This window comes from Lepisma saccharinum (genome assembly GCF_977018435.1).
Source record: "Lepisma saccharinum chromosome 12 unlocalized genomic scaffold, izLepSacc3.1 SUPER_12_unloc_1, whole genome shotgun sequence".
Taxonomy (NCBI): Eukaryota; Metazoa; Arthropoda; class Insecta; order Zygentoma; family Lepismatidae; genus Lepisma; species Lepisma saccharinum.
This window is the reverse complement of record NW_028142891.1, coordinates 15163430-15189212: the sequence shown is the minus strand read 5'-3', so window position 1 is coordinate 15189212 and position 25783 is coordinate 15163430. Positions and strand designations below refer to the sequence as shown.

Below are 25783 nucleotides of genomic sequence, written 5' to 3'. Positions count from 1 at the left end.
GGGTTCTCGGTTTTGATACCTGGGGCACATAGTGGTTCGGATCCCATTTTAAACTGTAAGTTCATTCCGATTAACCATTCTGTACATGAAATGGACAAATTTCTGGCAAAAACAACAAACACCTTCCTGAAGAATAATGAACACTACATGAGCATAACTTAGTGAGGAAAAAAAACATTTCAATTGCTTTGGTAGAACTATCAGAAGCTGTGCTAAGCATTGTTTTCATTATCCCTTGTGTTTTAAAATGTCTAACTTGATGTGAAAATTTCCTGAAAAAGCTCACTTCTTTTTCTGAAAAATCATGGGGGTGGGGGGATTAATTGAGCCCACCTTGGCTAACCGTGGTTATTACTTTTTATTTGTTGTTCATTCCTATGTGAGGTAAGGTGAAGTTCCCTGTGCACTTTCTGCACCATGCCTGTGGGTGTAGGGCCCCGGACATTTTTTGATCTTGGCCTTTTTTTAGGTAACATGGTGAGTAGTCTTTATCCTCAAGAGATTGCTCCCAGTACCCATTTAATTGAGGCTGGGAGAGCATCAGAGCTGCTTTATGCAGGGACAAGGCTGGAATAATTCCGACCTTAGATCATCCACCTCGGAAATCGAACCTGGGTCTTTGGTGTGGAAGTCGGATGCCCTACCAACTAGGCCACTGAGGCCCTTCATTTCTATGTAATTCTTGAAAGAGACACATGGCAAATGCATCCAAATGTTGGGTATTAAATAAGATTTAGTCACTAAAAGAAAAAGTGCTGCTTTATTAGTTTAAATAATCTGTATGCTTTCATTTTATGACAATTATAATCCGTTCGTACATACACCCGTCGCAAAATGACTTCGGACCTCATAACAAAAGCACAAAAAATACAGAAAATTCATGTGAAAAGCTATTATTAAGTTATTACATACAGCACAAAATGCATACATTAGTACGGAGTCATGTTGCCTTTACTTTTGAGAACCATTTGGATGCGCTTGGGCATGGAATCGCTGAGACTTCAGAAGTAATTTAAGTCCATGTCAATGCACCACATTTTCTTTAGTTCTGTTTGGAGGGACTGTAGGTACTGAATCTTCTTCTTTCCCAGGAATTGCTTCATACAATGCCAACAATTTTCAATTGGGTCGAGATTGGGGCTATTCCCAGGCCACCCTAACATCTTTATCTGTAGTTCCTCAAGCCATTTCCTTACCTTCTTAGCCGTGTGACAAGGAGTGTTATCATGGATGAAAAGATCACACTCGTGGATAGGAAGCATATCCACTAAATGGTCCTTAAGAACATTCATATATCGGTCTGCTTTCATCGTCATGTTTTGCTGTAAGAAATATAAACCTGCCCTACCCTTTTTACCTGAAAAACACCCCACACCATTACAGACTGGGAGTGCCTAACGGTCAGAACCGTTGGTTCATATCGATCTGCAGATGGACGTCAAACCTTGGCAGCTCCCATTCGGAACAGTTGGAATGAGCTTTCATCGGAAAACATGACTTTCCTCCACTGTGCTGGTGTCCAGTGTGCATATTTCTGTGCAAAAGCAAGATGGTCTTTCTTCATGCAGGCAGTGAGTAGTGGCTTCTTAGCAGCAGTACGACACGGCAAATCCAAGTCTTTCTGTAAAGGTTGCTGGATCTTGCGAACACTAACGTTTTCTAGCAGACTCGGGTGCATTTCTTTAAGTTCTGACACTGTCAGTCGAGGGTTTTTCTTTATTTCTCTCACTGGGAGAGCGTGTGTAGATTTGGTTTTTCTTTGCCTCCCACCACCGAATTTGTTCTTTGGAATGACAGTCGGAGGCAGTCCTCTGGCTTCATTATGGTTGATTTTGCACAACCTGTTTGTTTACATATCGTCTTTATTGGGACGTTTTCACTTCGCCATGCAATAATGCTGGCTTTTTCCACACTACTACAGTACTTTCCCGGCATATCACAAATATACCTGTTCAGTACTCAAATATCCAACACAAAGTGCACCACACGAAAACACAGCAATTTATCACACACACACTACAGCAGAAAGTCACCCTTCCTGTGTCAACCAACAATACGAAATGAAATGAACTCTCTTATCAGCAGTAATACACTGTTGCCAGATACGTTCATGCAGAAACAATTCCGTGTTCGAAACAAAACAACACTAGATACAAGGCTACGAAGTGATAGACCGCTTAGGGTCGGTTTTTCAATGTCTAATCAACGTTTTGGTCAGCCAACCGCCAGTTGGAGTTCACCTCCAGTCTTAACCAACACCGGGTTTTTCAATGCGAAAATAACCAAAGGTTCGTTGACCTTTAGTTCGGCACATAACAATTGTGAGTTTGCAATGCTGAGCGAAAAATTCCCACTGCAATCTAGGTGTATAAATTCGAATCATATTTTGCCTGGTGTGAAAAGGTATAACTACAATAAGGCACATGCGGTTGTTGAAATTCATTGTTTACATTGAAAATACAGAACCTAATGTGCTACGTATTTCGTTCCTACAAATAAATGCACGTGAGGAGAAAACACTTGCTGCACATTTGGCTTTTTCTTGAAACAGACAGACTTCACAAAACACAAAATGGTAATATAGTATAAATAGTTATTCTTTTTATTACGGAACGAGAGATCAAATACAAATAACTAGCTATGTAATAAGAAAAAATAAGTTGACATTTACACGTATATTATGATTAAAATTTTATTCCCAGTTTGTACACGTACCGTACCCGGGAGAAGTTAAATATTTTTTTGCAGCCAACTTTAACATAGTATCTACTCGACGATATTGCAAGCAACATTTTTTTATATTTTTTTATTTTAAGATTGCGCAAAATAAAATATATAATCAATGTCCAAATCGTGATAAATGAACTATATTAAAAAGAAAACAGTCTGCAGCAGGACTCGAACTCGCAACATAAAAATGGAAGTTCCACTACCAGCTACTGCCTTTATCCACTACACCAACTTGCAACTTGCAAACTGGCTTCATGATAGGATAGATGTGTTCAGTGCGTGTACAGAAATCAAAGTCTGGCGACAATTTCCTTTGTTCTACCTGTTACTACACACTTCATTTGAACTCTGCCAAGCACAACAAGTTTATTTTTGCACCAATGTAACTTTTTATGTAATTATTTCTTGTTCAATGTGCCTGAGAAATCATCTGGTGAAGATCGATCTGCCGATGAGGCAGCCATTTTTGTTCGAAACTACCAGTCATCTAGCTGACCTCCGGATGAAGTTCACAGCTAGTTAACCTCCAGTTGAGGAGTTGACTGCTGATGAAAAACAGAAAATTGCTGTAACATCCAGTTATTTGCCCAACCCGACCTTTGAAAAACCGGCCCTTACTACGACAGATTTCACATGAGGTTCGAAGTCATTTTGCAGCAGGTGTATGTTCTCTTTTCTTGTAGGTCTTCTTGAAACTCATTTTAAAGACACGTGAAATGTATGCCAATGCTGAACATTAACCCTCCATTTAGCACGTGGGGTACCAGTGTCCCCCATCAATATTCATTGTGAGATTGCAACACTATGAACTATACTGATCATTGGTGCTTTTGTTTAGTTGAACATTCTTTATTTGTGTACCCCACATGTCTAACAGAGGGTTAAGTAAGGTTCAGTCAGTACAAGGAAAAGTACAGCTTTCATTAGTTTAAGTAAACTGATTAATGATAATTACAACCCGGTTGTACATATATTCTGTTCTCTTGCAGGTCTACTTGGAACTCATTTTAAAGGTGGATTGCCAGAATTACTGGTACAGGATGAAGGTATAAAACCATTTTTTATTCTTACTTTCTCTCTATTTATGGTTTTCTCTGTGTTCACTAACTTACTTCTTGTTTGTTATTTGGGGACTAGTGTGCCACAGTGCTGAATTTGATGCAAATAACAGAAGTAAAGAGATGTTTTAATTAAGGCTCGGCTGGACATTTGGCTGCAGTTAGGACAGCTGTTTTGAAATGTTCCTTTCGTTTCGAAAAACTGCTGATATATTCCAAAAATCTGAAAAGTTACGTCAGATTAGAATTCCTTCTAGAGCATTGATGTGAATCTTCAAGTGGTTTGCTTTCGCTGTTGTCTGTTCTCAATAGTTTTGTGATTATGTAAATCTGTTAACTATTAATATCTACATAACAGTGAAAGAAAGCATTAACAATTACTCGTACGTAAAGATTTGGCACACACAGGAGATGTACTATGTACAGGGTGGTCACAAAGTGGGCACCCCTCTTTATTTTCGACACTACGATGGTAATAGTTGAATTACTTGATATGAACACATACCTGTGTCATTGATTACCACTCTGGGACTTTTTGGAGTTCCTTCAGAACGTTATTGAGGGGAACGGCATTGCCCGGAAAAAGGTCTTATTCACACTTGCATCGTGAAATGTGCCAAAATATGGTGCAGAGTTCGACCGTGCTACGAAGAAGACTGTCTCCATACTGATGTTCCGGACACTTAAACCATCAGGTATGTGTTCATATCAAGCATTCAACCATAACCATCGTAGTGTCCAAAATGAAGGGGGGTACGCCCACTTTGTGACTTCCCTGTAGAATTTTCAGCGAAAAATGCAGACTCGACCAGGATGCGAACCCGGGTCTCTGGTATACTGTGCTATTGCTCTATCAAATGAGGAAACGAGTCAGCCTGGCTTCGCTTCATTTTTTGCTGTCGCTATTTTACCTGTGTGTAATAGTCGCTGGTTCCTCCCAGCGTAGAGATGTAAATCTTCACATGGGAGTGAGGCCTCTAGTCAGTTCCTACGCCATGAGACTCACAGCGTGTTGCACCACGGGCTGTTGTTTGACAAAAAGTTGCTTCAAGTGAGCCGGAGCGAACCAAAACTCCATTCCAGCCAATCAGTTTCATGTTGCAACTCGGTTCGCTCCGTGACATTGAATATTTTATTTATTTAATACCACAGTGCCTTGAATAACGTAGTGTGGAAAACGGCACGGTTCTGCGCTCTCTGGCTGTAACCACTCAAAAATGATCCGCTAGAGGCGCTGGTGTTGGACCTGGTGCTTGGTATTCGTCTGTTATAATGGAAGTAAATGGAGTTTTCGCTGCAACGTCTGATTCTTTTACATGAAGCATTTCTATGAATGTGATAATTGCTATGATATTTGGTACAGTGGTCGCGAAGATATTAACGAACATTCTAGACAGTCGACCACGTCCTGTTATCGTCATATTTTCATTAATAATATGGGAGAAAAAATACGCGTGGAAAGCTCTTGGCAACTAAATTTTTGTGTATGTTCATTATTATTATTATTATCATCATCATCATTTCTTTTAAAGATATACACACTGAAGCATTTGTATTTTTGATATTTACTGTCTCTTTTCTTCCGCTTTAAACTAATCGCGGCGATGATGATAATGATGATTGCATGAAACGACAAGGGGAACCGCACAAAACTTTCTTTGTGCCATCGACATGAGTGTAAGGAAACTTTCAAATCAATGGGACAAGCGACACGGGATGTTCACACTGTCACACTAGTGACACACACTTCCAGACTGTAAAATAGCATTCATTGCACATGAGGGTCCAAACAGCAAATGACACGTTCATATGGCATATTCGCGTGCTACTTGTTACTTTGGTCGGAAAGCTCCTTAAAGGAAGGGTGCTCAGAGCGAAGCGACGCGCTACAGGGGGAGTTCCCAACTAAGTGACAAGCGACATGGTGCCTTCAGTCTATTGGCAAGCGTTCGCTGCTAATTGTGCAAACAACAGATAGGTGACACGACAAACCGCACATTACAACAACAGATCTAGGTGACACGATAAGCCACACGTGTCACTTTGTCGCTTGTGCGTCACTCAAACTGGGCCATTTCCTCAATAGCTTGCAACATGTTGCCTTGGTTTGTTGTTCGCGCATGCGCGATACAAAGAGTGTCTTGCTTTAGGGAGATTGCGCACCAAAGCGACAAGGGGCACGCGACACTTATCGCTTGAGGATTTCACCAACCAAACGCTGACCTGTGCTTTCCGTCATGCCGCTACGATGTGAAATGTTGCTCTTGATTGGCTCCTTTCCAAGCAACATGTGTCGCTTTGGTATGAAAGTTGCCTTGGACCAAAGGACCCCGCTTGTCGGTTTGGTGTAAAATCTCCTTGAGGAAAGGGTGCAGTCAGAGCTTTTGTCCCTACAGTTCGAAAGGCTGCATTGATTACGGACTGCTCGCTTCCAAGCGACACTTGTGGTTTGTCGCCTCGGTATGAAATATCTCTCAGGATACTATTTATATTCTAATAACATAGAAAAATAAAACTCTAGTACACAATCCAACACCTGACGTCCGGAAATACTTTGCGATGTTTCTTCTTGTGTTCTTGTGTGCTATTTATTTATTAATTTTATTTTACTTTTCTTTCCAAATTAATGTCATTTCGTGACTGCAAATCACTCCACAAATATAACTTGTTTCCATCAATTCACTTACCGCCTTTCTAGACAAACAAATCTAAACAATATATTCCAAAAACTAACTAAGCCGCATTACTTTCATAACAAAATTAGCACCTGGTCCGATCGCACTGTCATCTATGTTTGTCATCTGTCTGGGGAACTAGTTTCTTGGGTCGTTTTCCACACTACGTTATTCAAGGCGCTGTATTTAATACACTGCACTAAAGTCCATCTTTAGTTACATTAATTCTTGTAAACAATAGATCAAGAGGAAGTTGTACATTGTGGAGGCACATAGTGGATCGGAACTCACTTTAAACTGTATGTCCAGTCTCGAGTAGCCTTACTGTGCATAAAGTGGACTTAAAACATAAAATCAAGAGGAAGTTGTACTAAATTTGTCTCCCGTCTAGAAATTTAGAAATAAATATACAGTCCAAACCAGTTATAACAACTCCAAGGGGACTGCCAATTTACGGTTGTTATAGCCAATAGTCGCACAAACCGATTTTTCCCTAAACATTTCAAATCCGTAGGTTTTATGTTTTAAACTTGCTGTATGTGCTATATATAATAGTCATGAATGAAACATCCTCGTTGCAGTTACTGTATTACAAAAATGTATTACAGTACAAAATTAAAAATACAGTACAGTACTCTATACATAAATTACTGTATGTACTCTCCTAAAATAAGCCCTTTTCACCTTTAAATTTAAGTGTTTTATCTGGGGTCATATTGAAATAGAAGCCAGTTTCATCTGCATTGAATATATCATCTGGGTTGTAACCTTCACACAAAGCAGGACAGTTCTTAGATAGACACTCGTCTGTTATGCCATCAGGTACACCGGCGACAATACCATGGAGAGCTCGGAAACGTATCCAAGAGGAAGAACAATTGAAGTTTGGATTGCCCAACCGACGTGCAAATTCATTGGCTTTCGCTGGCAGAATAGGTCCATTGATCGGCACATTACTTGTTCTTTCCTGCTTAAACCATCTAAGTAAAGCTTCTTCAATGTCTTTGTGCTCAGATGATCTTGCCCTCTTGATTTTTAGAGGATTTTGTTCGAAAAGAGACTGTATTTTCTCTCTGTCCTTCCAAATTGTAGAAATCGTTGAGTGTCCCTTCGCCATGCTGATGTTTGTTTTCTAATTTTCTAATCACCATATTATGTGTGACTTTTCTTCAATATTAAACACTTTACTTTTTTTGGTGACATCTTGACAGTGATGCTTGCCTTGACTATTTAACATACATACTGTTTTGAAATCTGCACTCTACTGAAAACAAGAGTTTGAAAATAAGCGTTACATTGTTGTTGGCAATCAATCAATCAAATGAATCAACATTAGACGTTATAGCCGATACATTTCTCTGAAAATGTGATAAAAATACGTCGTTTTATGCCATATGTGGTAATAACCAATGTTGTACTAGAGGTTTTTTTAAAAACAGTGTTTATATAGGATTTAGACGGGACCGCTAGATTTCGCCATTATATCCAATACGTCATTACAAGTGATGTCACTATAAACGGTTTCGACTGTGTGTATATTTTGGTCAGTGCTATTTCTTTATAAGATGTAACCGAGAACATAATTTCCTGAAATGACAGACATGATAGATTTGTGTGTACATATATTTAATTTGGATGCAATAATATAATAATCAGTGTCTTTTTTTTTTTCTGGTGGTACACAACGGTATGCTGTACCAGGATCTTTTATAGGTGAGAATGAAAACAATTTGACGAAAGAAGTGCCTTTGGATCATGATCATTTACGAACATTGCACAACATTTGGAGTAGTTCTTATGATGAACACAATAACAAATAATAATAACAAGCCAACTTAAAAAATACAGAAACGTTTCTTCCCAGAACACTGTCAATCAAAAACAATAAATACTATTGTTATTTTAATATTAATTTGTTGTTGCTGCTGTTAGTAGTAGTATGAAAAAATAAATATGCTGACCAAGGCAGTAAATTATTTTATTAAAAACATAAACTAAACGTAACGTTTCAACCTTCTAGCAAGGTCTTCTTCAGACTCTGTATCAAGTACAAACGTAACAAGATACAAAAACAGGGCATTGTATATACACAAACATTACTCCCTCCAGACTATTAGAAAGTTGTTCTGGAACTTTCTAGCAGGTGGCTTTCCCTTGTCAACTGTACTTTCACCTAAAAGGCTAAACATATTTACTTCCATATAGAATGTGGTTGGACTCTTTATCTCACGCTCTTTTTCCTTCATTTTTCTTCCTTCTTCTCTCCTCTTTCTCTCTTGTCCTTTCCACTCTTTCTAACACCTTCTTCCATTCTTTGTTTAACTTCAGTCCCCAATTCCAGTTCATTGTGTCTTCTTCACCTTTCTTATCTATTTCCTTGGCCTCCTTCCATTTTCTCACTAGCATTCTCTGCTCCCTTCCTATCTGCTCAGCCTCATCCCACTCTATGTCTTGATACAGAGTCTGAAGAAGGTTACGTTTAGTTTATGTTTTTAATAAAATAAATTACTGCCTTGGTCAGCATATTTATTTTTTCATATCATGGAAACAAGTCTTAATGGTGTTATAGTAGTAGTAGTATTAGTGGTGGTACTCATGTCTACTCATTTGTAGTTTGCATTCCGGCTATTGACTGAACCCAATTTAAGCACTGGTTGCCAGCACGTGACATAAGAAGTTTTTTTTAATTGTCATGCTAAAATTACTTTGTATGTAAATGAGGAGATTAGGCAAATTAATCTCATTTCTCTATTTTCTTGGTTTAAGGTTTAATAGCTCCATGGTTTGTTGATTCGGAAGCCGGAGGGGACCTGATGCTGAATGACTGCGTGCTGAGTGAGGACGCCTCCACGGTGCAGATAACGGAAAATGGCCTCTATCTCATTTATGCTCAGGTAAGTCACTGGTTCTTACGAATACATAGTGATTAAGAGTGGCCTGGTGTTTGGCATGAAAATAGTTTTCCTGGCCCGATGCGATACAGAGACAGCTAGCGACATACCAGGGAACTAGGAATTCTTCCCAGCTTTGTCCTAAACCAGAGGCCCCTCCTCCCGTCACCACCCTCCCCTCCTCCCTGAGGTTTTCAGCAAAAAGGGAAGCCACCTGTTTCTTTTCATTCTGGTTTCAGAGGCTCCACTGGCAAAGTAATTCACTCCTTGCTGGCTGGCCCTTGCATGGAGTGAGAAGAGTGGCTTCCGAGACAGAATCTTCATCATTGAAGTTTTTATTGAATATTTTTTTTTATTATAGTGGCTACTATAATTATGTTGAATTTTCTTGGTGAGATTGGAATTATCAATTGAGAGTAAAGAAGGAGGTAGAGATTATCAGTTGAACGTAACAACGAGGAAGTAGGGATAAGTAATTGAAAGTACCCTGTGGCTGGCAGAGGCACAACCACCAGTGGCGTAGCATGAGCATTTCGGATGGGAACGCCAAGTTAGAAGGAAGGGTAGGCCTTCTTTTTTTTGCTTAAGAGTTTACTTATGGAATTAGCCGACATATGTATTGTCTATTTAAAATCTCATTGTGTTTATTACATTAAGTCAGACAGGTTCCGATAAAACATGATCCATGCTTGTTTTATCTAGAAAATAAGATGCCTCAGTGTGCAATAAATGCTTGGAGCACTGGTGTTTTATACCATTTTTAATTAGATTGCTCAAGTCAGAAACACCGTACACCATTTGGAGTATTTTGCTCCGCACGTAACACATGTGTAGCAAAACAGTATTTTATAATCAAGGAAACCTTTCGGCATGACGCAAGTAATTTAAAAAACCTACCTGAATCACAAGCGCCTCTAGAACAACAGTAGACTTCATTGTTGTGGATGATACAAGTATTGATTGATTTGGTTTATTTTACTTCACTTTCTACCACTTTTGGCTAATCGCAAATATGAATATGAGTGATGATATTGATGAAGAGACACTCACAAAGAACATGCGTAGGCCGGGATTCGAACCGGAAACCTCTGGCATCTTAGCGTGCTGTGCAAAACACTCTGACACGAAGGTGGGTGGATGATCCAACAATCGTACACTCTACTGACGTAACAGTGCCTATTAGTAGTAATTCAGAGTTTCAGACCACTGGTTATTGTATCTTGAGAAAGCTGAGAAACATTTTAAAATAATTTTGTCAAGAGATCATACGATGTTAAGAGTTTTGAAACGAATGCTAAACATTTCCACTGGCACAATATTAGGCAGTTAGATACTAACGAAAAAATATTTTTTTAAAAATAAATAGTTTTGTGGGTTAGGTGGTAGAGCAGCCACAGGCTGAACTTCTACCATGAGGACTTTATCAACTTGTTTGACAAAAACTGTTTTGTTCTTTTAATTTTTAATGCACTTAACTGTTCTTGCGATAAATTACCCAATGCAGTGGTCATTAAAGATACGTCAGTCAATATTGCGTATTGTAGCATCACACAGCACGAGCATGAAAAACCGGTTAGAAATTCTACTTCTGTCGTCTGCATCGGAAGTACAGTGCCTTGAATCGGAAGGCAGGAAAGGTCACATGGCCCCTAGAACCAATCAGGTGCTCCGCTCCGTACACCAGCGTATGGCGAGAGCATTTCGCCCGTGCTGTAGAGATCCAAGCCACAAGCTTTCCCTCCTTCTCTCTGCCTACAGGCAGGCATGGTCGTATACGCCAAACCTAGCTGGCGTCCGGCAAGCAAAGACATTAGAGAAATGCTACAAGGAGAGCTGTTAGTGGAGCGTTGTAGACGGATCGCGAAAAATAGCTTTTATAATGCCATTATGCTCAAACATGTATATAATTAGTCACGTTTTACTTTATATTTACAGCATTTACGCATTTTTAAAATTTTAAATCGGGGAACGCCAGGCGTATGGGCGTATTAGGACGCTACGCTACTGTCAACCACGTATTTTTGTCTGGGGGGAGGGGGCAAGTAGCAGGATAAGTGTGTACCAATAATAATAATAATTATAATGTGAATATTATTATTATTATTAGAAGTAGTAGAAGTAAAATAAAATACATTATTATCATTGTAAATTATGCAAAAAGAAGTCTGTGCTTAAGCATTTGAGTTTGAACAAACAATTTGAATTATTTTTTCAACATGTTAAATTTCACATTAATAATGGAAAACAAAGACACAAACTATTTTTGAAAGACAGAAAATGCTTAATAAATGCATTCTGAATATAATTATTTTTTACATTAACATGTATAACTTTCATGCACGATATATGTTTCACTCATATGCAACATGGAGCAACAATCATCCATCTCACAATAAACCAACAGCAAAAATCAAATAAATTGTCTCTGAACTGTGCACCCTCCCTTTGCTCAAAACAATTGTTCATGCATTTAAGACAAGATCAATGAAGATAAGTCTTATTTCTGTCTCTGGTAATTTACAATGCATTACAGACAAGAAGTTTTTAGATCCAATGTTTTTACAAACTGCCATCAATATTGATTTAATAGGGTGCAAATAATTTCACGGGGCGCCAATGAAATCTCTCTTTTACAACTTTTTAAATTTAGATCGTTCGGCACCCAGGGTCACCTCCCGCCGCCCCCTACCTCGGCTCTGAACTTGATAACACTAAGATCTCCTCAGGAGAATTGAAATTGCCATCAACTCTATCACCCCTGACATGCTAGCGTGCACATGAGTCGAGATCAAGCATTGGCTAGACATTTTGAGGGTTACGAAAGGAGCTCACGTAGAAGTGCACTAATTTTTTTTTAAAAAAAAATTAGTTGCTTTACATAATGCCACATACAGTAACGCTCTACGTTGAAGAGTTTCGTCACAATTGTAATTTAAGATCAGGGATGTCTCATGTGGACACCTTGTACATTATTGAAGTGTGAAGTATATGAAGACCTGATCAAAGAAGGAAAGAGATCAAAAGAAAGATTCATAAAAAAAAATTTAAAAAAATCTGTAGACAATTTTCACTAGTTTTGTATCATGAATTACAATAAAGATGAATTTTTTTTCTTTCAAATACAACAATTTAATACTGCATACATTTCATTGACTCCTTTTTTATTTTTTTCATGTTGACTTCTTTGTGTATTCTATTTCTCTTAAAATAATATTTAAGGTACATTTTTAAATAAAAAGAAGGGGGGTTCAGTTCAACTAAAGACTTGTAACAAACACTTCCTAATTTTACAAAATATAAAATACTAATGTTTGGTTCGATGACTTTCAACTAGCAGTTATTCTCTTAAAATGTTTTGTAGATTTTCTGCACAACTTCTATTTCATGTTTAGGGGAATAAACAACGCAGTCAATAATATAAGACGTAAGCGAGTTACTAAAGATATATCCGTGAAACTTACTTGTAAATGTTATATTAATTTCGGTGACCTCTGCCACCATCCACTTGGGAACTCGATGCTTCACTGTTAGGTTGACTTCTGGTTCCTGTTGTTGTTTCCTCAACTACCGCTAGGGGTGCTAGTGTAGCCATTTCGTCTGCTGCGAGTGATGGGTTTGAGCTGTTGTAATAGCAGGAGCCAAACATGATGAGCCTGACCGCTGTCAATATTCAGCTTGTGCGGAAAGTGCATAATGGCATGCGTCTCTTTGATTTTGGTGTCGAGTAGGGTGTGTGATGCATGCCTAATTGAAACTTCTTGCATACTGTGTTTGTTGAACTTGAGGTGCCTTGCTAGTCCGGTAGTGGGTTGGGAATTTTTTTGTGTCCGGTAAGTGCTGCTGTATACGCTCGTTGACAGATCTGATGGATCTGCCAATGTAGTGTGACTTGCACTCACACTGGGCATCATATACACCTGGGTTGTCTAGTGGGGAAAGGAATGATCTCTTGTGTTTGCTTAGGGCACTGGCTGTTTTGTTCATTGGTTTGTGTGCGAGTTTTATGTCATATTGTTTCAAGGTCTTGGCTAGGCTGTTGGATGTAGTCTGGTGGTAAGGGAAGGCAATCCATTTAGCTTTATCACTGCTGGCTGGGTGGAGTAGGTTAGGTTGTCGTACTTGCATTTCCATTTTCCTGCATCATGTAGAGAGTTGGTGTACTCTGTATCCATTTTGAAGTCCTATGTCCATCACTATGGTAACTTCATCCTTCAAATCTTCTTCACTTGAACAGTGCGAGAAAGCTCTTCTGTAGAAGTTAAGCCATACATTGGCTTTATGTTGGGGAGGGTGGTTGGAAAGGGAGTGGATATACTGGTTACCTGCCCCTGGTTTTCTATAGACGGTGGTGGTGAATTTGTTGTCTCTCCTTTTGATGGTTAAATCTAGGTAGTTAATGATGCTTTGGTTTTCTCGTTCTATTGTAAATTTCAACCTGGGATGAATGTTCTATATAATCTTCCCTTACCACCAGACTACATCCAGCCGCCTAGCCAAGACCTTGAAACAATATGACATCAAACTCTCACACAAACCAATGAACAAAATAGCCAGTGCCCTAAGCAAACACAAGAGATTATTCCTTTCCCCACTAGACAACCCAGGTGTATATGATGCCCAGTGTGAGTGCAAGTCACACTACATTGGCAGATCCATCAGATCTGTCAACGAGCGTATACAGCAGCACTTACCGGACACAAAAAAATTCCCAACCCACTACCGGACTAGCAAGGCACCTCAAGTTCAACAAACACAGGATCCAAAAAGTTTCAGTTAGGCATACATCACACACCCTACTCGACACCAAAATCAAAGAGACGCATGCCATTATGCACTTTCCGCACAAGCTGAATATTGACAGCGGTCAGGCTCATCATGTTTGGCTCCTGCTATTACAACAGCTCAAACCCATCACTCGCAGCAGACGAAATGGCTACACTAGCACCCCTAGCGGTAGTCGAGGAAACAACAGGAACCAGGAGTCAACCTAACAGTAAAGCATCGAGTTCCCAAGTGGATGGTGGCAGAGGCCACCAAAATTAATATAACATTTACAAGTAAGTTTCGCAGATATATCTTTAGTAACTCGCTTACGTCTTATATAACTTCTATTTCTTATTTCTCAAAAATAGATTTATTGATTTATTTTGTAACTGTACACTATTTGGAACATTTCTGAGAAAACCTGATGTTGATAGGGGACACAGTTCCCGAGATATATAAAAAAATATTCAGTATGGTGGATTATTTTCAAGATGGTGGCCGTCAGGTCGCAGATATTGATTGGCTACTCAACTGAAAATATCTTTAATGATATAATAATTAATTTTACTAAAAGTCTCTTGCTTTTATCAAAAAGTCAACGATTTGGGGCTTAGCCGCCAGCCTGTAAAAAAATATGCACTATTTTGGCACTATCCTCCATTTTGGAAGACAATTTATAGCATATTTTTCATTCAAATGCATTAAAACTTGTATGGGCTACCACTTTTATTCCAAGCAATTTTCTAAATTTTATTTATTCAAAAGTTACAAGGCAAATACTTCAAAAGGTGCTAGAAAAAACATATTTTAAATATTATTTTTTAAATTACGGTAAAACCACTGATGTTTGCGAAAAACTACACATAATATTTTTCGTAGTCCATCTAATGAGGATGAAGACTAAATATGTTTTTTTCTGTTTACGACCATTGGTTACTGACATATAGGTCATTAACTGGAAAGTCCGCCATATTTGATGCCATCTTGAATTACACAAATTGTCGAAGGTTGACCGAGTGGCATCAATCGGACCTGAAATGTACATAACGTAAGCTTTCAAAAACAGTCAATATATTTTATTCATACCTCGAATTCAGCTTTTCGCTTTGGCACCCGGACTAAATGATAGTATAATCTTCAAGAGCAGCACTATACGTGTTACAAAGTACTCTTTAAAAAATCCCCAGTGAATTGGTCAAAATAAATTGACAGAATTTTGAGGAGAGTCCGAGCTGCTGTGGGCCCGCACGTGGCTACGCCAATATACGTAAGTGAACTCGTGGCGCAACAGCCCGTGAGGGCCAGGACCTACCTACGGACTGCCGGTCTCACTCCCACTGTAACCAGTTACGGGGTGACGTGTGGTCAGCACGACGAACCACCAGTCATTGTAGATTGACCGGATTACGCTACTCGTTCTTAGCTCCCCAATTTCCTCAACTGGTCCTATAGATTGGGTGAAATATCAGGAGAAAAGTTGTTACGTTTGTCCCAGAGACTCGAACCTGCGTGCGTCCCGTAGCTGGAGTTAAGTATTTGAACAATGGTCACCATAGCATCTGGGAGCTGAACACGATCACTTTCCCGACTGAGTCATTAGTAGGGTGCGGATTTATTTATTTATTTATTTATTAACCAATTGCCTATAACAGAGCGAATGCTCCAATTACAATAGGCAGTAAGAAGGCACCCTAATTTTTTTTTAAAAAAGAGACATTAGAATAGGCACTGAATGTGAACTTATTTCAATTTTCTTCTTACAATGCACAGTTATGCTGCATTAGCACTTCAGTTTATACACAAAAGTGCGCTAACGATTAACAAACTATTAATACTCTTTCGATTGAAATACTCATTTGCGGGGAATCGTCAGTTAATTAATTTTCACAAAAAAGAGCTTGCGTTAACGACTGTACAAATTTGAACAAATCATGAAAAAACGATTTGCACCATTGTAACAAAAAAAAAATATTTTACATGAATGTTCCAATTGAGACCCTCAAATCTGGCGAATACCAGATATCAGTCAGTACAACAGCAACAAAGCCTTCTTTAATGTAGAGAATGCCAAAGGCACGTAAACAAATAGGCATTTGTAGGCACTAACAATGCATTTTTGGACTACCATGAAACGAACTTTAAACATTAAAGTGTTACTACAAAGGAATTAAAAAGGCAAAATTCCACGCCCTAATCATTACTATTATTCTAAGTTCTAACTCGTTGCTTCGCCCTCCAAGACTGCTGGAACGTATGTAGTCTGGGCAGTTCCTTTTCAATTGATTGATTTGTTTTATTTTACTTCGCTTTTCATCCACTTTTGGCTAATCGCAAAGATGGGTATGAGCGATGATATGATGATTTTCATGAAGGGACACTCACAAAGAACACCTATGTTCAGGCTGGGATTCGAATCCTGGACCGCTGGCGTTGTAGCAGGGTGTGCTAACCACTCCACCGCTGAGGTCAGTCAGTTCCTTTTCAAGTTATACATAGGCAATACAGAAACGGGAAGTGAAAATTTTGATTATTAAGTAATATTTACTTTCATGAAATAACGAAGCAAAAGTGTAAATTCAACAATGATCTTGCAAGAAAATATATGCAGAAACGAATATGAGGTAAATTGTAAAGTGGCTGTCACTTTCCCCTGCTGTGAAAGAGTGCTAGAAATGTTCGGGGCATTAAAATCATATTTCTCTACCCAATCTAAACTACCTAAAAATTTAATTCGGTTTTTGGAAATAAGTTAAAGCAAATCTTAATTGTTAAATATTCTTTGTCATTTGTTAAATAACTGCTTACATTAGGAGATTGCTTTCGTTGCTTAAAGGTAAGAGGAAGTTATTGAAAGAGATCACCTGAAAAGTATCTGTGAACAAAATGTTGGTGAGATTTTATTATATTGCTTAAATTATGCGTAACAGCAAATGTGTTGCAATTTTTTGCTATGTCCTCTTTTTTATGACTTTGTCCTCCTTTTTCGCCATGCTCTGTCCTCTTTTTTGAATGTATGTGTCTGGTCACCCTATGTAAGAGTCACATAAATTTTATGCTTGGAAGTAGTGATGTTCTATGAACCACACACACATGGCCACATATATATGTAAGCAACAACAATAGTATTGTAATTTGGAAAGGATGTGATTTGCGTTCGGAACAAGCATGGGAATTTAATGAAGTTTATTTGCAAATCATCAATTATCTATGCATGTGTGTGTGTGTATACATGTATTTCCTTCCTGTGCTGTTCACTCACAAAGTGCTACATGTGAGGTAAAACTGTCGAAATGTAAAAAGAGGAAGTGCTACCCCCCCCCCCCCTCCCTGCCTTTTCTACATTTTATTCAAATCGAAGGTGATAGGCAGGCACATATCTAGAAAAATATTTCGGTGAGGGTCCTAACCTAATGTCTCAAAATAATAATGTTAAATTGAAATAAGTATAATTATATTAAATTAATTAAAATACTCAAATTAATTTATATAATAAATATAATTAATCATATTTTTATTACATGAATAGGTAAGAAGCCGGTATAACGACAGTATATAACATCACATATTCATTGTCTAGCTTATGTGTAGTTAAGGTTGGCAAAATTTGTAAAATAATAGAAACTGCCCTGGCAAGGAAATTAATGTCAAATAGATAATCTTTTTTTGTGCTATCATTCAAAGTCGAATGACCCCAATATAATCCTTGCTTTCCAATAACTTTGCGGAAATAAACAATTTGCAATTCAACAACAACCATATTTTCATTATTTAATTTGAGTTATTTTATGATCTCATTATTTAATTTTTGTACTTGGTAAGTCTTTCAGGGGAAAGTAAGGACCCCTGAATCCCCTAAATACATCCTAGGATAGGGGTTGTGTCACTGATTCCAATTCACGGTAAATATGCTCTGCTTCTCTACACTCAAACATACACAAACGGATGGTCTTCCTGCTTTCTTGGTTTCATGCCGTGCCGGGGAAAGAGGCAATAATTCAAGCATTGACAGCTAAGGGACCTTTGCCGACGAGGGGACAGAACCCAGCTGTGCAGAGAATTCAAACACCCGCGCAAACTAGCCCTCCCTGACATCCTGAGGCAATTTTCCAACAGAGGCATCTAGTGGTCAAGTGTTGAACAATGCTGGCTGCAGCGGCCGTATCTATTGCCGTCGATAATACACAAGTTTTTTAAACAATCATTTTGGGCTGTGCAAGCGACTTTTGAAAGAAAAGCCCTCCCTAGCTTAGTCATAGAAGGATTGAGCATTACGTTAGTATGCATCATAATGGCCATTTTCGTTTGTGCTACCCACAAATCGCATAACCATTCTGTTCTTATTTACGTATTTATTTATTTATTTATTCAAAGTTTCAGATACAGCACTTTTAAGGCCATTTTACACTGAAAACTCTAACAAATAACAAGAACAAGTCAAGATGGTTTTAGGTAAAAACAAGAAAGGTTAAATATAAACATAAGGCATAAACAAGGAAACAAACAAAGATTTACATATTCATTTCTAGGAAATATCGGAAAATACTTTCAGGGGCAAAAATGTCTATGTTTGTGGGTAGTTTATTGCAGAACTGGAGCAGCCTGTGGAATAGAGCGTGCTGTATAAGGGAAAGCCTAGTGGTAGAGTTGTGGAACAATTCAGTGTTTCGGGTCGATCGAGAGGGAACTCTGAAGTTGAATTCTGTAAGAAGAAATTCCGATCTTAAGTTCCCATTGATGATTTTATAGAAAAATTTCCCTTATGGGAAATTGGAAAAAAAAATACTGCATTTTTTGCACATTTATTGAACTGAAATTGCATAAATGTGTCATGTACTCAAAGTTTCATAAAGTAATTTCACATCTACTTCATGTTTTCTGGCAAATTTTTGTCCTGAAATGTTACATTCAACAAAAGGTAAAAAAAAAAAGCCCATGTTAAATTTAAGCGATTTCCACCACCCTCTTAAGGCTGAAGCAACACCTGGGGGGTGGGGATGCAGGATTTCCAGCATCAACTATATTGTCGAACTTTAAGTACATGAAAATTAGATAATGAATACGTGACTTTATGTCTCTATTCTTATACAGTCTTTTTACCTATTGAATTCTTGCTTTAAGTCCACTTGATGTACAGGTACACTGATCGGTACTAGACTTGCAGCTTAAAGTGGGACTTGAACCACTATGCAATGAGCCTCAACCAAGTATCAAACCTAGGACTCCTACCTATTAATGTAATAATTACTAACACATGATTTAATTTACATATTTTATTAATATTTCAATTCAATTTCATATAATTATAATTTAATTGGTTAGGACCCTCCACAAAATAGATTTCTAGATGAGTGCCTGGTCAAATTTGTATATTTTTCTTTCATTCGGGCAGGTGTACTACATAACTTCAGACCCATTGAACAGCTTTTCCATCAACATGAAGAGGAGCCAGAAGGAACCTCAAGCCGTGGCCTACTGCAGCCTCAATTCCTCCTCCAGAACCTCGGAGCTCAGCTGCTACACGGCCGTCATCCGCTACCTTCAGAGCAACGACCAGATCTACATCCAGCAGAGGGAACGGAACAGGCACATAATCATGAGGGATGGCTACACTTTCCTTGGTTTGGTACGGCTGGCCCAGCCAAGAAAGTAAAAGGGAAGTTGGTACAAATGTACAAGGCCAACATCTTAAGATGGTGATACGTTTTAACTTGGCTGTATGGGTAAATTTCAGGGAGAATTCACACCGAAGTGGCAGGTGACACATGTTGTTTGGGAACAAGCCAATCAGCAGCAATGTTTCATGCATGAGAGGCCACGCAAGAATTTGTTTGATTGGTGAATCCTTCAAGCGACATGCATTGCCTGTCACTTGTTGCTTCCGTGTGAAAGCTCCCTTAGGGCTGAGCCAAAACCACTTTGAACTGATAGCCATTCTGATATCGATACTCTCACTGATTCCCACCAATACCGATCCTTGAAAATTCTAACAATTAAAAGTTTAACAATACAGCATGTCCGAAAATGATTATCAGGGTTCATAGTCATTTAATTTCCCTTATCTGTGTGGTACAAGGACAAAGCTTAATGGGAGTAAACAACAACTCAACAAGATTACATAGTCATCATCATCCTTTGCCGTTTCCTGCCTCTGGCTGGGCCAGCATAGAAGTCAAGCCTCTCCATTTTTTCCTGGTCTTCCACCACTCCTCTCTTTCCACCGTGTTCCAATCTCGTTTTCTTCCCCTAACACTATCCACTATCTGCTCTTTCCAATCTTGTCCTCTTCCCCTAACTCTCTCCACTATCTGCTCTTTCCACTGGCATCTTGGTCTCCCCCTTGGCCTTATTCCCACTCCTTGTGCATTGGAAGCTCTTACTGGTAGTCTTTCTGCATCCATCCTCTTCATGTGTCCAAAACATCTCGTCTGTCGCTGATCTATCCTGTCCTGAAGCTTCACTACCCCAACTGTCTGTCGTATACTGTCTATCCCTTGCCTTAAAAATGTCATCTCCACTGCCTGCATCTTTCTTTTGTCTCTCTCTGTTATTGCCCAAGTCTCTGCTCCGTACGTAATTATTGGCACATAGTATGTGTTATATATTACCTTCTTGCATTTGATACTTACATCCCTGTTCCATATTACTCTTCGAACGCTTTGATAGAGTCCACAACCTGTTTGTCCTCTTCTGTTCACCTCCTCATCTATTCTTCCACTTCTCTCAATTATGCTTCCTAGATATTTGAAGCTCTCCACTACCCTCGACTCTTCTGTGTCCATCTTTATTCTTGGTTCGTTTCTGGCTCTGTTTTTGTTGTTATTTGCACCTTGCTCTTTCTACACTGAATTTCATTCCTGCTCTTTTGATTTGCTCATTCCAACTATCAAGCTGTCTCTGTACTTCTTCTTCCCTGTTTCCTCATATTACTACATCGTCAGCAAACAATAGGACCTTCATCTCTTCCTCTCCTATCTTCTTCCCCATCTCTTCCTTAATTGCATCCATTGTAATAATGAAGAGCAGTGGGGAAAGAGCACTTCCCTGTTTTAGCCCATTACTTATACTGAACCACTCCTTTCTTCCCACTGGCATTTTCACACAACTCTGGTTGGCCTTGTATGTGCTATCTCTTCCTAGACTCCTTTCTCTCTTAGAGCCTTCCATGCTATTGTATGCCTTTTCTATATCTAGGAATTCCTAGTGTACATACTGTACCTTACAAATGTTCAATGTGAGCACTTTTCGTGGCACGGCATATATCCATTCAGTAGTCCAATGTTTCTCAATGCTTTCGTTTGACACACTCAAATGTCCAGTACTCTTCACTTTGCAAACACATCCAGTTTGAAACTTATTAAAGCATTAACTAATGTTGTTATCGGAAGGGGCTCACTTCCAAATCGCCATCGAAAAGTTTGCTGAACTGAAACAGCAGAACCACACCTTGCAATGGGAGTCGCCATCTTGTAATACACCTGTGCCACTGTGACTGACGGGAAACAAATGATAAGTGCTCAGGGTAGCAAACTTCCACAGCCATTCTTATCATACACGTATGATATAAACATTCACCTTTGTCTTTTGCAGACACCAACTACTTGAAACTGGGATAATCATTTTGGGACATGCTGTAAGTTTTCCACTCTAATTACACGAGTTTTGCTTTAAAATATTCAAGAATTACATCAGCATATTAAAATACAGGTTACATAATCAGGGAATACAGTTTTTCACACAAATTGGTGAATTTTTCTTAATTTCCATGATAATTAGACTCTGCCAAACTGCCGTGTGGCACTTTTCAGACCCTGTGAAAGGCCATAAAGCCGAAAAAGTATCAGCTGGTATCAGTTAATAAAATGTAACCTATACTTTCTGATATCAATACCACCAGTATGGGCCAATATCGATACATCGGCATTCTATCAGCTCAGTCCTAGTAAATTTACCTCATTTTTCAGGGTTTTTATGTGTATTACCATACATGAATTGAAAGGAAGAATTTATTTGAGTAATAAACAAACACCATTTTATCCTTCTAGTTGTGGATCATTATGGTATTTAAGGATCTAAATTGTTATTTGAATCTAGTCACATTTTTGGAATCAAAGTTTAAGGTGCTTCATTCCCAATTTTTTTAAGGAGGCCTAACCATTTGAACATTGGCATGCCCAGGATTTTCGAAAGGGTATGTTACTTATATTTTTTTTAGTAGTCTGCCATCATTTTGCCATCTTTTCCTACCTTTGATGTTCTTTTTTTAGGAACACTGGACCAAAGGGAGGGTTTTAACCCCCCCCCCCCCCCCTTGGGCATGCAAATGCATTTCGAGAGATGCAGCATAAACAAAAAATTATGGTAATTGATCTGGATTGTAAAATGTACCTGAAAAAAGTAATGTGATTTTGTAGATGGTTATTTCAGATCTCAAGGTGTTTGTTTATCCTGTGCTCTGTTAATTTGAATTTCTATGTTAAGATTTTTTCTTTGTAAACTGTACTGTTATTCAGGAATTGTTTATGTAGTATTAGGCATAACTCTGTTGGATTATTACTCTCGTAGTTTACAGCTGTTGCAAGCATAAAAACAGTTTTTGTTGAGTGTTGGAAAACAGATTTGAATGTCTGTGAGGATTTCTTCAATGCAGAAGAACACCGGAAGAAATTAAATGAAGAGAATGGCAACATAGACCCACTATGGAGTTTTATTTTTCACAAGTGGAGTAAGCCACCATGTAGTGAATATACAAGTTTGAGTCTGAATTCTGGCATGGATGTTCGTTTACAGAAGCAAGAAATTATTTACAAAATCATTACATAACCAAAAGGGATGGTTTTAGGGCCCGACGGTCCTGAGTCCGGCCAAGGGAAATAGGCAATTAAATCCTATAATCCTTTGGTCTTACAAAACACGCCATCCGTAAGTATACCACAAAAGAAAATCAGAACACTGCAGTAAATTCATGGATACATGTGTTTAATGCTTTAACCACATACATGCTGCTGTCACTTTAAGAAGGGGTTCAAAAGATGAAATCAGGACCACCCTGCACTTGTTTGGGAACATACATTTACTTAGTGAAGGAATTTTTAGCCCGTGGGAAGATTGCAGACTCTGAAGAATGGGCTGTTGAAAAGATGGCCTTAACCATCTACCTATCTACTTCTGGCCACTTACGGGGTGGCATGTAGTTGGCACGATGAACCCCCAGTCGTTGTAGGTTTCCATGACCGAGTTACACTACTCATTCATAGCTCTCCCCAATGTCCTCATGATAGTGGGTGGCCATACGTCCCACGCACAGGCCAAAATCTCAGGAGAAAAGTTGTTACAGGAGACTCGAACCAGTGCATGTCCCGTAGCCCAAACTCAAAGCCCGATGCCTTAGACCAGCCACAGTGCGGGACAATAATCTCGTCATTGCGGGAGATAACGAAGTTTGTCTGGGAGAATTGGCATTGACCTCCAGCATGGGCAATGGCTGTGACCAGTTTGATGATGTTTTCACTAACGCAGTTCCATGGCCTCATCTGCTCTTTCGGCAGGAAGACAACAGAGTTGTGCCTCTTACCATATAAATCAGACAATTTGTGTAAATAACAATGGAAATGTAATGTATTGCCATTTGTAGGCTGTTTTCTGGTGCAGCGTCACCAGGAAGTCTTTATTTCTAGTTGAATCACATTGCAGTCACTTGTAGCTTGTATGAGTAATTTACAGAACACATTCGAGTTAAAAAATCAATATTCAGTTTATGTTTTGAGTGTGTATACGTAGCAGATATTCCCTCTGCAACATTAGATATACAGGGTGCGGAAAAAAGACCTGATGGTTTGTAAGTAAAAATAACGAACGTATTACACAACATTTATACATGGTTATGTATTCAACAGATTGGGGTACATGTGCCATTTAACAGACAGTAAAAAAAATCTGTAGAACAAAGGCTTAGGTTGTGAAGATGACGTCATCCAAGTGTGGTGTCCAGTTCTCGCCCTGCATGCAGCAAAACAATCTGCCAGTTTTCATTGGTGCATAGTAATGCGAGGGCATGTCGGGGGGGGGGGGGGAGGGAGGGGCATGGCTTGATCAGCTGCCATATCAAATCAAATGTTGGGGAGTGTTTTTGACAGCTTCGGCAGGAGACTTGAAGAGTGCATGGCGAGAAATGGGACTTATTTTTACTTACAAACCATCAGATCTTTTTGCCACACCCTGTAATAGTGTGGAATATCGCCAGTTTAATACTGTACTATGTTGTCATGTATCCATCTGCACTTTTCAGGAGAGCTGATAAAACTTGAATATATGTGGATTTTCAATACACTACACAATTTGGACTAAAATTTTATTAATGTTGATAATTCACGCTACCTGACACCCACATACATTGCTTTGGGTTAACATGTACAGAACACAATAAAGTCATCAACTCACTTCTGACACAAAGTGGAGATATGAGAAAGCAGTATTCAGCTGGCAATATGTAGAGTACAGTGTAATATTTTATATAAAGAAGAGGGTCAAAAACAAATTCTTAACATGAAAATATTAAAGAAATTCTTTTTAACCCTCCATGGGTCGTGCGAGAAAAGTTACATAGATTGTTACGCACGGTGCCAGAGACCAGGTTTTCAAAATATGCTAAATTTTCTTTCAACAATTAAGATTCTACGAGGGCTGTTCAATAAAGAATGATCCTAATTTTGTGATAACAACATACCCTCACTCATCCAAATTTTGATGGTCCTTTTCAAAGCAGTCCCCATGCGATACAATGTACTTGTCCCAACTTTTTTTACATTCTTAAAAGACATGCTGGAAGACATGTTTTGATAGGTCCTTCAAAATCGCCTCCGCTACCTTCACCACTGCTTCTGATGATGGAAAATGCTTTCCACGAAGGTGTTTCTTCACATTAGGGAATAAAAAAAGTCAGAAGGGGCTCGATCTGGACTGTAAGGGGGGTGAGGAACACATGTCACATTTTGTGTGTCGAGATATGCAATAACAACATCTGTGATGTGCGGGCAAGAATTATCGTGGTGCAGCATCCAACCTGATTCTTTCAAATATGACCTTTTGCGATTGATATGGACTTGGAGAATTTTCAGTACACCCCTATAGCATGATCCAGTTACAGTTGTATGTGCTGGTACGACATGCTGATACACCATTCCCTGAATATCGAGAAATGATATGACTATAACCTTCCCAGCAGAAGGCACCACTTTTTTTTGCTTTCTTTGGTGTTGGTGATGACGGAGATTTCCACACAGAGCTTTGCTGTTTGCTCTGGATCGTAATATTTAGTCAGGTTTCATCTGCAGTGATAACCTTCGAAAGAAACACCTCATCTTCCTGTAACTTCGCCTTCAACTGCGAACAAACCTGCACGCGAATGTCCTGTGGTTCGGGTATGAGGCGTAGGCGATACTGAACGTGCCTGAACTTGCACGGCTGCCACTGACATACTACTGGCAAAAATAATTGAAACTCTTACCACATATTCATTACACATGAAGCTAACAATGCAAGATAAAATTAAATTTGTATATAATACATCACGAGTGTAAGAAAGTGTAAGAAATTTATGATCATTCTTTATTGAACAGCCCTCGTATAAGACTATAAAAATTGAAATTCTATAAAATTATAAAAAGGC

General features: G+C 38.8%; 1 protein-coding gene across 4 annotated transcripts in view; it reads left to right on the top strand.

The window, feature by feature from the left end:
* LOC145982146 (uncharacterized) overlaps positions 1-24147 on the top strand; it is a 48180-nt gene extending 24033 nt beyond the window's left edge. For all 4 annotated transcript variants that reach the window (XM_083115713.1, XM_083115715.1, XM_083115714.1 and 1 more), the window contains exons 4-6: positions 3720-3776; positions 9230-9357; positions 19508-24147. In XM_083115713.1, the coding sequence (XP_082971839.1) occupies positions 3720-3776; positions 9230-9357; positions 19508-19768 (446 nt within the window). In that variant the 3' untranslated portion in view covers positions 19769-24147. The remainder of the gene's footprint in view (positions 1-3719; positions 3777-9229; positions 9358-19507) is intronic.
* The last annotated feature ends 1636 nt before the right edge of the window (positions 24148-25783 follow it).